At 43.6% G+C, this 13,359-nt stretch overlaps 1 protein-coding gene across 1 annotated transcript in view; it reads left to right on the forward strand.

Annotated features, from left to right (window-relative positions):
- Positions 1 to 10,602, forward strand: part of LOC122556473 (mast/stem cell growth factor receptor Kit-like) — a 61,532-nt gene extending 50,930 nt beyond the window's left edge. Inside the window, exons 12-19 of the mRNA XM_043703138.1 lie at positions 1,153 to 1,288; positions 2,165 to 2,253; positions 2,763 to 2,854; positions 3,989 to 4,111; positions 6,695 to 6,806; positions 7,144 to 7,243; positions 8,270 to 8,375; positions 10,301 to 10,602. Of these exons, the coding sequence (XP_043559073.1) occupies positions 1,153 to 1,288; positions 2,165 to 2,253; positions 2,763 to 2,854; positions 3,989 to 4,111; positions 6,695 to 6,806; positions 7,144 to 7,243; positions 8,270 to 8,375; positions 10,301 to 10,426 (884 nt within the window). The 3' untranslated portion in view covers positions 10,427 to 10,602. The remainder of the gene's footprint in view (positions 1 to 1,152; positions 1,289 to 2,164; positions 2,254 to 2,762; positions 2,855 to 3,988; positions 4,112 to 6,694; positions 6,807 to 7,143; positions 7,244 to 8,269; positions 8,376 to 10,300) is intronic.
- Positions 10,603 to 13,359: the final 2,757 nt, after the last annotated feature.

Raw genomic sequence — 13,359 nt, forward strand, 5'->3', positions numbered from 1 at the left:
GGGGGGGGGCGGGGGGGGGGGGGGGGGGGGGGGGCGAGGAGGCTGCGGAGTTGGTGGTGAAGGGTGGGGGGTTGAATGTTTCCTTACCTAATCATGTTCCTCACTGGTTGAAATAATTTTTATTTTAACCAGATTGGGGATGTAGTCAATTATATCGGTCTCATTCCACATGAGGTTCAAAATTAAGAACTGACGAGCCCAGTTTGTTAACAACATAAAATAGTTTATTAGCAAAAACAAACTTAATCAAAGATGCTAGTGTTACTAATATACTAATCCAAAATGTTCATCAATAACCCTATATACAGAGGAACTTCGATTGTCCGAATGACACGGGGAGGGAGTATTTTGTTTGGATAATCGAATGTTTGGATAATCGAATGCTGGATAATCGAGGTTTCTCTGGTGTATATATAAAACTGAGAAGTGGAAGTGAGAGAGGGAAAGAGCAATGTGCTGATCAAAATCTGTTTTGTCCCACCCCCAAACATGGCATCAAGACCTGTTCCTGAAAGTTTTCCCGGCTGTACGACTCCATTCAAACTCCCTGCTGTTTGCGGGAAAAACATTGACGATGTTGTATTCGGTGCTTTTTCCGGACCAAGATGTTCTTTGTTTAAAAAGGATACACGTTAAATGGGTCCATGTAATCTTTCTAAGATTCACATTTAGATCACAGTTTTGCATAAAGCTGGAAAGTCTCAGAAGGTAAGATTTAACTTCAGATTTCAGCACAGTCAGTATGTTACCTTTATATTAGCCAAGTTGAGGAGGTAGGTTTTATAGACAGACTAAAACAAAAGACAGAGTGAAGAAAGGAATCTGAGTGCCTAAGGGATTGGGAGCAGAAGACATGGCCACCAGGGATGAAGAGATGAAATTCAGACGTTCAAAATGTCAGAATCGGATTTTGAAGGGTCCGTGGACGAAGGCTGAGAAATATGGAGAGACAAGGTCATATGGAGGGAAGTAACTATGAATATTTGAATTGTCACACTGTGATCTGGGAGTCAGTTTGAGTCAGTGGGCTCAATCCTCACAGTTTGGCAGGATTTGGTATGATACAAGCCAGAAAGCAAGTGTTGGAATTTCTGCAGGCAATTCTACTGTGGTCGTCACTCTCCTTTAACGGGATTTTCCTTTTAATTGTAGGCCCAGTTCTTGTCATCACGGAATACTGTTGCTATGGTGATTTATTGAACTTCCTGAAGAACAAGGCCCAGTACCTGACCTGGAACGATGCACTGAATGATTATAAGAACTTCATGCACAGCAAAAAGCCGCTAAGGTAGAGGCTGTTGACATCTTCAAAGTCACGCTGTTGGCCTGTCTCTAAAACCAGTCTCAGATAACCATCACGTTCCTCTGCTCTGTCCCAGTGATTCCTAAATCTCCATGAGGGCTAACTCCAGTCCAAAGCAGCCCTGCTCTGACCTTTCCAAGCTGTTTCTTATACCCCTAGCAGAACTGCAGGAGTAACGTAAGTATTGGGTTAGGCCCTCCCTCTCTTCAGTCTTTCATACCTTGACAGCTGTCCTCTGTGTTTAGCAGTAACAAGTGCAACTCTCCTCAGAGATTCTTTCACTTGCTTCTCCAAACCTATGATACAATACATTCTTTCTAAGGTCACTGATACTTCAAAATTACCCTGGAGATTTAGGGATTTGGATATTGCTTTCCCAGTCACGGTGCAAGACAAGAAAAGATAAATTGACCGGGTGTGTAAGGAAAGTAATGTTTCACCCATTTAAACAGTTTTGTTCATGAGCTGTAACACCAATGGAAAAGACTTGGGCTGCTGGATCCAAGTATCTGATCGATTTTGGGTAGGTGGGACAACACCAAAATGGATAGATCTAGCAACCAATGGTGGGAGAGTCTGGGAGAAAGGGTGTGGGGCAGATGAGGCAGGTCACCATGTGACAAAACCTCCAGAGCTATATAGAACCAAAGTTGGCAACCTGTGCTGTTCCTCTTCCCTCTATACTATGTATCCAAACAAAGTCTCACCTCACTTGTTCCTTCCTTTAATCATCTCTCTACCCTCCTATGACTTCTAAGGATATGAAAACCAAGCTTTACATTTTCACTCCTCATCCAGTTTCAACTGGGACATTGTCGTGAACTAAACTGATTTAATGGACTCGCCTTGTCTTCCCCACAGTGACTGCACAGAGGGTTATCTGCCCATGAGACCCAGGTTGTCCAGTATGAGCCCAATGATTTCTCAAACAGATTCCTTACCTATTGAAGGTAAGCATGAAACTGTCATTGTCAATCTTTTTAAGATAAATATTCAGCCTGGGGCCAGCAGTGTCTCTGACAAAAGATGACGTTCACTGCCCAACCCCTGATTTCCCTGAGATGATGGTCAGTCAAAAGCATTGTAAATGGCTTTAATACAATGGAATCACTTCCTGGACTTCTTCAGAGAGAAGTTAACAGTCTCCTGGGAGTCGTATAGACAACAACATTGAGTTCGGATGGAATCTCTCTCTCAACCCAACCCTATTCCACTGTTCAACTGGAGATTTGTCTGATGAGACCATTGTTGATTCAGGATCTATGCCTTCTGACATTGTTCACCTCAACATTTTGAGTTATGTTGTGAAAGGAGTTTTTTAAAAATGTCTTTATAAGGTTGGGATGTGGCTAGCATTGTTGCCTTATCACTTATAGGTCTTCAACCAAAAGGTTATGAAGCAAAATTTATCCGCCTTCTCACTGGCGCCCCCTCTAACTAGACCATGTTCTTTAAACAGAAGATGATGACCCGTTGCCATTGAACATAGAGGACCTTCAGACCTTCTCCTACCAAGTCGCTACTGGGATGGATTTCCTGTCCTCCAGAAACGTGAGTACAGATTGAGGAAGGCAGTGGCTGGGATTATCTCTTTCTTAATTTAAGTGTGGGGGTGGGAATCTTTAGGAACAAGACAATTCTCCCCCCCTCCCCCCCACCCTGTCAATTTACAGCCAATCAGAGGAGCTGTCCATTTTTAGAGATGCCATCATTAACTGAAGCCCAAGAGCAGTGGGAAGGTCATTGACCTTTGGAGGGTGGAGGGGGCGGGCAGAATCAGAGGGTGCTGTTGTGGGGATAAGCGGTGGCCAGGGGAGTCAGGGGTAAGGGCAGGAGAGAGCTTTCTGTGACCAGAGCCTGACCCCAATCCATGTCTTGATCAGTGCCAGATTGGGGCAAATGCAGGCTCCCCTGCCTCCCCACCTCTCCCAATCTGTGAAGCTGACCATTCTGTTTACCAGTCAGGAAAACTGTCTCTATTCTCAACAGTTAGGAACTGGGGTCATGAACTGATCATTTCAGGGTCTTCACTGGTAGCAGCAGGAAGGCCAGCCATGAGTTTTCCTGTCCAGAACTTGGTTGGTGGGCAAGAGACAGGTATCTCTCTGGTTGTAACCCAAATGATGACTTGCTGTTTCTGCCCCCTTCCCTGCTTCTTTTAGTGAAGAGAAAGCTTTGTCCTGAGTTTGGAGTCAGTGTGTTACTGAGCCACATACACCTCCTCGGGCACAGGCTCAATTCCCTGGTCTGGGATTAGCCAGTGGTCAGTGGAGTGGCTACTCTCCATTAGTGGAGAGGCTACACTTGGGCTCAGGATCCTCAGGCTACATATTAGGAAAGGTTGCTTCATGGTTGCTATCCCATAATCTTACCTGAAACCTCCATGTCCTTTCTGCTATGACGGTATGGCAAGAAGGTGGATAAGTGGATTGAGGGATATGGGGACGTTGAGAAATGGGGTTGAGGTCTATGTTCTGAGTTTTCAGCCTGAGAGGGGGAAGTGACTCTGAGAGTCAAACATTCTCTTCCTGATGCTAAAAATCCTTGCTGTTAGCAATGGGAAATGTCTGACTCTCTGACTGGGAGATTGACTTGTGAAGCCCCGGTCTGAAACGATGGTGTCGAGTTATTGGGCATCTTGCCTCTTTGGGAGAGAATGAATAGTTTATGGGGTTTTCATTACAGTGCATTCACCGTGACCTGGCCGCCAGAAATGTCTTACTGACCAAGGGACGGATCGCCAAGATTTGTGACTTTGGGTTGGCAAGAGACATCATGAATGACTCCAACTACGTAGTCAAAGGCAATGTGAGTTTAACAGAAACAAAGGGTCTGATGGGAACCAACTCCATGGGTTAGTGTGTCTCATTGTGTGGTACACAGTCACACACAGCTAATGTCCCAAATCCCAAACCTGCTTCTTTCTGCTAATCCTCAAGAAGTGATCACTACTGACTAAGTTGCCATTCATTACCCTAGTTGCTCCTTACATCTAATTGGTACAGAGACACCCACAATCAAGTTAAGAAGGTGAATTCCAGGATTTTGACCCAGCAGTATTGAAAGAATAGTTGCAGCATATTTTGAACTCAGGAAAATGCATGATTTCAATGGGTGACAAGATGGTTCAGTGGTTAGCACTGTTGCCTCATGGCGCCAGGGATACGAGTTCAATTCCAGCCTCAGGCGACTGTCTGTGTGGAGTTTGCACATTGTCTGTGTGCGTTTGCTCTGGCATCCCACACTTCAACGACGTGCAACTTAGATGAATTGGCCGCGCTAAATTGCCCATAGTACTCAGGGATGTGTAGGTTAGGTGCATTAGTCAGGGGTAAACGTAGAGTAGGGGAATTGCTCTGGGTGGATTACTCTCTGGAGGGTCGGTGTGGACTTGTTGGGCTGAAGGGCATGTTTCCACACTGTCGGGATTCTATGGAACATGGTGTGTTCCCATATCTCTGCTGTCATCATTCAGATGGAAGTCACAGGTTTCTCCAGACTGCTCACAGGTGATAGAGGAAGGTGCATTAATTTATATCTTTTTGTTTATTCATGGGATCTGAGCATCACTGGCCAGGCCAGCAGGTATCGTCCATCCCGAATGGTTCATTTGAAATTAGGGTTTACCCATTCCTAGTTAAGTTAAGAATTAACCACATTGCCGGGGGTCTGGAGTCACATGTAGGCCAGGCCAAGTAAGGACAGCAGATTTCTTCCCTAAAGGGAATTCATGAACAAGTAGGTTTTTAGAACAATTGACAACATTTTCATGGTCAAATTTAGGCTCTTAATTGCAGACCTTTTTTTATTAAATTCAAATTCCACCATCCGCCATGGGATTTCAAACCTGGGTCTTCAGAACATTACATTACTAATCTAGCGATAATACCACTCGGCCCACACCTTCCCTTAATTAAACATTAATGACTTTGGAATAGGGGTCATTAGCCACAGCCAGCTTCTCAGCCACAGCCCAATGGGTGGTACACCTGCCTGAGTCAGAGGCTATTGGGTTCACATTTATTTGAAATCCAGGCTGGCATTGCCATTGTGCTATAGAGGGAGGGCAGCACAGTTCCAGGTGCTACCTTTTGGTTAGCACTGCTGCCTCACAGCACCAGGGACCCAGGTTCGATTCCTAGCCTCGGGCGACTGCCTGTGTGGAGTTTGCACATTCTCCCCGTGTCTGCGTGGGTTTCCTCCGGGTGCTCCGGTTTCCTCCCACAGTCCAAAGATGTGCAGGTTAGGTGAATTGACCATGCTAAATTGCCCATAGTGTGAGGTACATTAGTCAGGGGTAAATGTATCTGGGTGGGTTACTCTTCAGAGGGTCGGTGTTGGCTTGTTGGGCCGAGGGGCCTGTTTCCACACTGTAGAGAATCTAATCTATTCTAAAACTGAGTGCCAGGCTCCATTGTCAGGTAGACAGAAAGGATCACACATCACAATTGGAAAAACCAAGGAGTTCAGGCCAGTGAGACAACTCAAAACTGACATTGCCATAAAACACCCAATTATCAGGTCAAGAGCACTTTGCTGTTTGTGGGATCTTGATGTGCTTCCTACATTGCCATAGCAACTAGATTTCAAAAGCAATTCATTGGCTATGAAGCATTTTTTGGATGGGCCTGATGTTATGATGCACAGTTTTGAAATTAAATTTCTTTCCTTCTGTTTTGTGCCTCATCAAAGGAGCACAGGCTCAAACTTAAATAAAAAAAACCAAAAGAACTGCAGATGCTGTAAATCAGAAACGAAAACAGAAAAGCTCAGCAGGTCTGGCAGCCTCTGTGGAGAGAAATCAACGTGAATGTTTCAGATCGAATGATTCTGAGTTCTGAGGAAGGGTCACTGGACCTGAAATGTTAACTCTGATTTCTCTCCACAGCTGCTGCCAGACCTGCTGAGCTTTTCCAGCAATTTCTGTTTTTGTCTGTGAGTAAATATAATCAGAGTTATTGTAAAAATGTGGCACAGTTGGGATTTATAAGAGTTCGTGTGAGCATCACAATCACCTTCACGAAGATCTGATGGAATCATCAAATATAAAAAAACACAGTCGAAAGAGAAAATAGAATCCCATATTCAAGGCATCATTGTCTCTGAACACAGATGATGTCTTTCAGACTGTAATCTATTCTCTGGAGGTCATTTGCCCTGCCTAAGTTTCTAATATCACTGATTTTCAACGTCTGTGCTGCACAGGTAGTTAAGTAGACGGTCAGCTGTGATCACACTGAATGGTGGAGCATGTTTGATGGACCAAATGGCCTATTTCAGTATTTCATCCTTGTTCTTCCATCCTGGGTGTTACGGTCTGGTTATCATAAACTAAAATTGCCTCCTATTTGCTCTTTCAGTGTTTGCCATCACCTGCTGTTTGCCTTTCAGGCACGACTCCCAGTGAAATGGATGGCTCCAGAGAGTATCTTTGATTGTGTTTACACAGTGCAGAGTGACGTCTGGTCTTACGGCATCCTGCTCTGGGAAATCTTCTCATTGGGTAACCCGGCTGTTCATTTGTTGACAAGTCAATATTCCTCCCGTCTCCTTGTCAACTTGCCATGGATGGATGCAACTGTCATCCATTATAAATAGTCCCTTGTAAATACACACACACTCCCCAGTGACCCCCCTGTAAATACACACACACTCCCCAGGGACCCCCCCTGTAAATGCACACACACACTCCCCAGTGACCCCCCCTGTAAATACACACACACTTGCCAAGGACCCCTCCCGGTAAATACTGACCCATTCCCAACATTTCCCAGGTGATACAGGCACACGCCCAGGATTCCGATCTAAATACTGACGGTGAAAATGTACTTGTGCTGCAGGTTCAAGTCCTTATCCTGGAATTCCTGTGGACAGTAGGTTCTACAAACTGATAAGAAGTGGATTCCAGATGGACAGGCCGAGTTCTGCAACTCCAGAATTGTAAGAGACTTCTGCCATTGTGCAATCTTCCTTTGGGATAACAGGAAGAGGATTGAATTTATCATTCTTTTCATTCAGTGATTGTTATCATCTTGAGTCTGCTCAACAAATGGATAACTAATTGTTTAACTCTTAACTATCCTTTGGTACAGTCCAGAAAGTCGCTCAGTTATTTGAAACTTGTTTTAAGTGAAAGATGAGTGTTAAAATACAGTGAATTGTACATGAGGACAAATGATGCTTTGTTTAACATATCATCTGAAAGATGATGCCTGTCCATGTCCCATTCCAGAGACTGCAACATGAAATCCAGACTAACTCATCAGAGCTGGAAATCCAGGCAAATGGGACTAGTTTAGTTTGGGAAACCTGGTTTTTGACTCTATAGCTTGTGAGTGCTACAGGAATGAAGGCATTGCTTTTTAGATGGAAGCAAAGGATCCTGTGACATCACTTTGACTTGGTGTGTCCTGGCCAATGCTTAGGGTGGCATGGTGGCTCAGTGGTTAGCACTGCTGTCTCACAGTGCCAGGGACCCAGGTTCAATTCCACTCTTGGGTGACTGTCTGTGTGGAGTTTACACATTCTCCCCATGTCTGTGTGGGTTTCCTCCCACAATCCAAAGGTGTGCAGGTTGGGTGGTTTGGCCATGCTAAATTGCTCATAGTGTTTAGGGATGTGCAGGCTAGAGGGAAAAGCCCTGGGAAATTCAGAGATAGGGTTGGTTGTTGACGCTCTTCAGAGGGTCAGTGTGGCCTGAATGGGCTGCTTCCACGTTGTAGGGATTCTATGATAGAGAGTAACATTCACTCAAAACTTCACTGGAGTGTCAACCTGACTCCCCGCTGAATGCTCCAGACTGAGCCAATGTTGCGAGAATTATCCAGATATTGCATCTTTTGAATAATGGATTAAGGTCAAGTCCTGAGGGTAAAAAGGGACTTGAAGTCATGAATGTTAAGATGAACATCTTGGTGTAAAACTAACCCAGACTTGCACGTGACCTTTGAACTCTGTTCCTAATAGGTATGACATCATGACGAAGTGCTGGAATCTTGAGCCCACAGATCGGCCGACGTTTGATCAGATTGTGAAGCTGATTAATAAACAGAGGAGTGTATTCACAGAGCAGGTGAGTGGGATCGAGCTGTGAATTTATTGAAAACCTGCATGGAAGAGATCAAAGGACCTGATCAGAGATTAGCCAATTTTTTGGGGGGGGAGAATGGATGAAACACTGTCCGTAAATGTGCAGTGGATTCTCCCAGGATAAGTGTCACTCTAACATTGTAAAGCAGTCAAGTCAGCCCAGTGTATATTGTAGGAAACCGATGAGCGGGAGTTAGAACAAGCTGGATCAATACAGAGGATATAAGTAACATGCAAGAAACCTCTTTAAACCAGGAAGTGGAAAAGAGGGAGGAACTCAAGACAGTCAGCAGAAAAGTGGGATTTAGCAAACTGTTGAGTGGGTAAATATCAGGAAAATAGTGCACAAAGTGGGAAAATATGAAACTGTCCATTTTGGCAGGAAGACTGAAAAAGATGCACTTTATCTAAATGGTGGAAGATTGCAAAGCTCTGAAATGTCAGAGAGATCTGGGAGTCTGCAAAAAGTGATTGTGCAAGTACAGGAAGTAATTGGAAAAGCTCAAACTACATTATCATTTATTACAAGGGGAATTGAATACTTGAGTGGGGAGGTGATGTTTCAATTGTAAAGAGCACTGGGAGACCATGTCTAGAGTATTGTGTACAGTGTTAGCTTCTTGACTCAAGGAATGGGGGCAGCACGGTGGCTCAGTGGTTAGCACTGCTGTCTCACAGAACCAGGGACCCAGGTTCGATTCCAGCCTTGGGCAGACTGTCTGTGTGGCGTTTGCACATTCTCCCCGTGTCTGCGTGGGTTTCCTCTGGGTGCTCCGGTTTCCTCCCACAGTCCAAAGATGTGCAGGTCAGGTGAATTTGCCATACTAAATTGCTCATAGTGTGAGGTGCATTAGTCAGAGGGAAATGGATCGGGGGGGGTTAACTCTTCAGAGGGTCGGTGTAGACTTGTTGGGCCAAAGGGCCAGTTTCCACACTGTAGGGAATCTGATCTAATCAAATCAATACTGAACAATGTGAATCCATCAGAAGCAGTTCAGGATTTTGTTTGTGAGGCAAAGTCGGACAGGATCGGGTTGTAAATGGAGCTTATAGCAAGAGGTTTTGATTGAAATACACAAGATTCTCATGGGTCTTGGCAGGGTAAATATGGAAGAGATACTTCACCTTGGAGGAGAATTTAGAACTAGTTTTAAAAATAAGAAGTCACCCATTGAAGGCAGAGAGAGATGGAGGAGTTATTTTTCTAAGGGTTATGACTCCTTCCCAAGAGGTGGTGGAATTAGTCTTTGAATATTCTTAAGTAAGTGCTAGATATATTCTTGGTAAGCAAAGGGGTGAAAGGTTATCAGGGATAGATGGGAATGTGGATTTGGGGTTCCAGTCAGATTAACCATGATCTTATTGAAGGGTAGAGCAGGTCAAAGGGCTGCTCCTAATTTGCATTTTTGAATGAATGTTCATGGACCAAGGACGATAGGATCTTTCACAACATCAGGATGCCAGCCTTAGATACGTTCCTGAGGACGAACTTATGCTCTCTTGCTCTCTTGCTCTTCGACTCTCTTGCTCTTCGGATGCTGTCTGACCTGCTGTGTTTTTCCAGCACCACCCTTTTCGACTCTGATTCTCTGGCATTTGCCTTCCTCACTTTCTCTGAGCCTTAGATACAAGAGTGCTATCCAACGAGCCATGGCTAATTTTGTCAGGAAGCAGCAGTAGTGAGGTTGCTTTTAAACTCTTCCAGATTGGAGCTTCAAGCCTGAGATTGGGTTCATCCTCAACGTCAACAGTAAAGACTCAGGAAGGAGTCCTATATCTAATCCAGGGGGACATTATAGTGTGAAAAAATGTTAGAAAGAGACAAGGCTCCTTCTTAATGTCCTTTTTGTTCTATTTTCTTCTAGCCTGTGTTTCTGTTTCTGATGTTGTGTATCTCTGTATTTTTAGGATTACACCAATCTGCCTGTGGAGTACAAGCCTCCGGAATCTCCAACCTTCCAGTCTCCAGATCAGCGGAACTGTGAGATGGTTGATGAAACTGTGTTACTGATCAATCCTTACAGCAAGATCTGAAAGCTAGACCAATACAATCACCTGCGCGACAAAGTTAAACTGATTAAACTGTGGTCGTCTCTCACTCTTAAAGGAGAAATCACACAACACCAGGTTATAGTCCAACAGGTTTATTTAGAAGTACTAGCTTTCAGAGCGCTGCTCCTTCATCAGGTAACTAGTGGGGCAGATTCATAAGACACAGAATTTATAGCAAAAGATCACAGTGTCATGCAATTCAAATGATATATTGAACAAACCTAGATTGCTGCTAAGTCTTTCATCTTTTGGAATGGGTTGCAGCTTTCGGTCCATTAATATGGAAACCCTAGAAGTTCTTTTAAGTCACATTCTCGAGATAACTTAAGGTTTATAAAAAAGGTAACATCTCAGCTCAGACAATGTATTAAAGGTGTGAGGTTAGACTCTGTCAGTATCCCAATCTTGAGTCATACTGGTTCTATTTGTAAAGTAGGAATTTTAAAAATGTTACATGGATTGACTGCCTGCAGGTTGTGTGCTTTTTGAGCAAAAATAGAATGCATCTGCAAATATAATTCTGCAAATTTAAATTCACTCCATAGACATATGTGTGTGTGCGTGCGTGCATGAGAGAGAGTGAGAGAGTGTGCGTGTGACTGTGAGCGTGCGTGAGAGAGTATGTGTTTGTATGTGTACGTGAGTGTGAGTCAATACAGGCAGTCAACACCAACACCTCTATATCTTTAAGGAGACTTCTTCAATCTGCTGTTCCTAAGACTCAGTGCCTTTTAATTGTATTTACCTCAATGTTTTCACAACATTTTCTGATTGAATTGTTGCAGATTTATTTCTACAAGCAGAAGGGATTTATTTGATGGGTAGTCTGTTCAATTGAAGGAATAATCAGGTAGATATCTGAGGGAGAGAGGGTACCTTTTGAAAATAACCTGGTGGTGTGTGTTAAGTTTTGCGTTCTCAAAAAGTGCTCTTTGATTACTGCTGAGCATTTTCAAAACTTGAAACATGTAATGGAAAATAGCAAGGGCATTATTGGGCCTGGGGTCCATGAGATTGTAACTAAATCCCAGGCTGACTTTACACATTAAAAGCATATGTTGCATTAAAAGAGACTCCGGGAGAAAGGGTCATTCTTTGAGGTACAGGTACCATAGACCCGCAGGTAGAACACACTTGGATTCAACATTCTCACTAACGCTGCTTATGCAATGCAGGAACTTTAAACTTTTGTATTAACTTTTATGTAACCTGTATTTTTCAATTGCTTTCAAAATGTTCAGTGAGAATTGGATTTCATTTTATTTTTAAACTGGGAATACTGCTTGAAAAAATTATACTCGACAATTAATTTGCTAATTTTGGAATACTGACACTTAGCTTCTGAAATAGGGAAAAGGAATGCCATGAAGTTAAGATGAGGAGGTAGCAGAGATTAAACTGATAAATTACTGGATTTATGGGTGTGCAAGCCATGTCAATCCAACCTGCCCTCATAATTTAACCCTTTTAGCCCCAGTATAATTTTAATGAAATGGTGCCACAATATTACAATCAAATGGAAGCAAGTGCAGTCTCAGTGAGATGTTCACTCTCTTCCTTCTTCCCAATTGCTACTACTACTGCTATAGTGTTAGCAGAAAGCCTGATGCAGAAGGGTGCGTGAAGCATCCTCAGAACAAATTGTTTTCAAATCACTCCTAAAAGAAATGTTGAGACATAGAAAATATAGAAACATAGAAAATAGCTACAGGAGTAGGCCAATTGACCCTTCAAGCCTAAACCAGTATTCAATATGATCATGGCTGATCATGCAATTTCAGTAACCTAATCCCGCTTTCTCCCCATATCCCCGCTCCCTTTATCTGCAAGGGCCACATCCCACACCCTCTTGAATATATCTCATGACATATTCAACAGCTTCCTGTGGGAGAGAATTCGGCAAGTCCACCTCAGTCCTGAGTGGCGTACACAAATGTGGTCACAAAACAATTTCCATGGACCGGAAGATTTGGGATTAAGTCCCACAGATACCGGAAATGTGTCACATGTTTGAACTGGTCGATTAAAAATAATGTTGAGAACTCCTTCCACGCAGAAGGAAGCATTTGGCCCATCAAGCCTGTGCCAGCCCTTTGGAAGAGCTAGTCAGTTTGTTACAATCACCCCATGCTATTTCTCTGTTTCCTCTCAGAAAATCTCAGGTGGGAAGGGACGAGACTTGTTTTTACACAGCAACTCACTGCCATCTGATTGTCATTGGCATTTATTGCGAGGGAGTGAAATATAAAAGGAGGGATGTCTTGTTGCTGTTGGTGGGATCACAATGGTAATATTATGTACAAATTCATTCTCTTTATTGGAATAAGGGTATAATTGTGTTAGAAGGAGTTCAGAGAAGATTCACTCACCCCTTTCCTTGGATGAAGGGATTACCTTTGAAGAAAATTCAAACTGGTTAAGCCTGTATCCACTGGAGTAAAGAAGACTGAGCAGTGATCACATTGAAACATGAAAGACCTAGTGGGGACTGTATAGAGTGGATACTGGAAGGACATTTCCTCTCAAGGGGGAGACTAAAACTGGAGGACACAATTTAAGAATAAGAGGTCTCCTCTTTAAGACTGAAAATGAGGAGAAATAGTTTCCTTTAGCAGGTTGTTAGATAGAAAAATTCGCTTCCGCAGATGGTAGTGGGTAGCTAGATCTCTAAACTTAGAGTCATAGAGTCATTGAGACGTACGGCATGGAAACAGTCCAACTCGTCCATGCCGACCAGATATCTCAACCCAATCTAGTCCCACCTGCTAGCACCCGGCCCCTATCCCTCTAAACCCTTCCTATTCATATACCCATCCAAATGCCTTTTAAATGTTGTAATTGTACCAGCCTCCACCATTTCCTCTGGCAGCTCATTCCATACGCGTACCATCCTCTGCGTGAAAAGGTTGCCCCGT

Source organism: Chiloscyllium plagiosum, chromosome 14 (assembly GCF_004010195.1).
Source record: "Chiloscyllium plagiosum isolate BGI_BamShark_2017 chromosome 14, ASM401019v2, whole genome shotgun sequence".
NCBI classification, from domain to species: Eukaryota; Metazoa; Chordata; class Chondrichthyes; order Orectolobiformes; family Hemiscylliidae; genus Chiloscyllium; species Chiloscyllium plagiosum.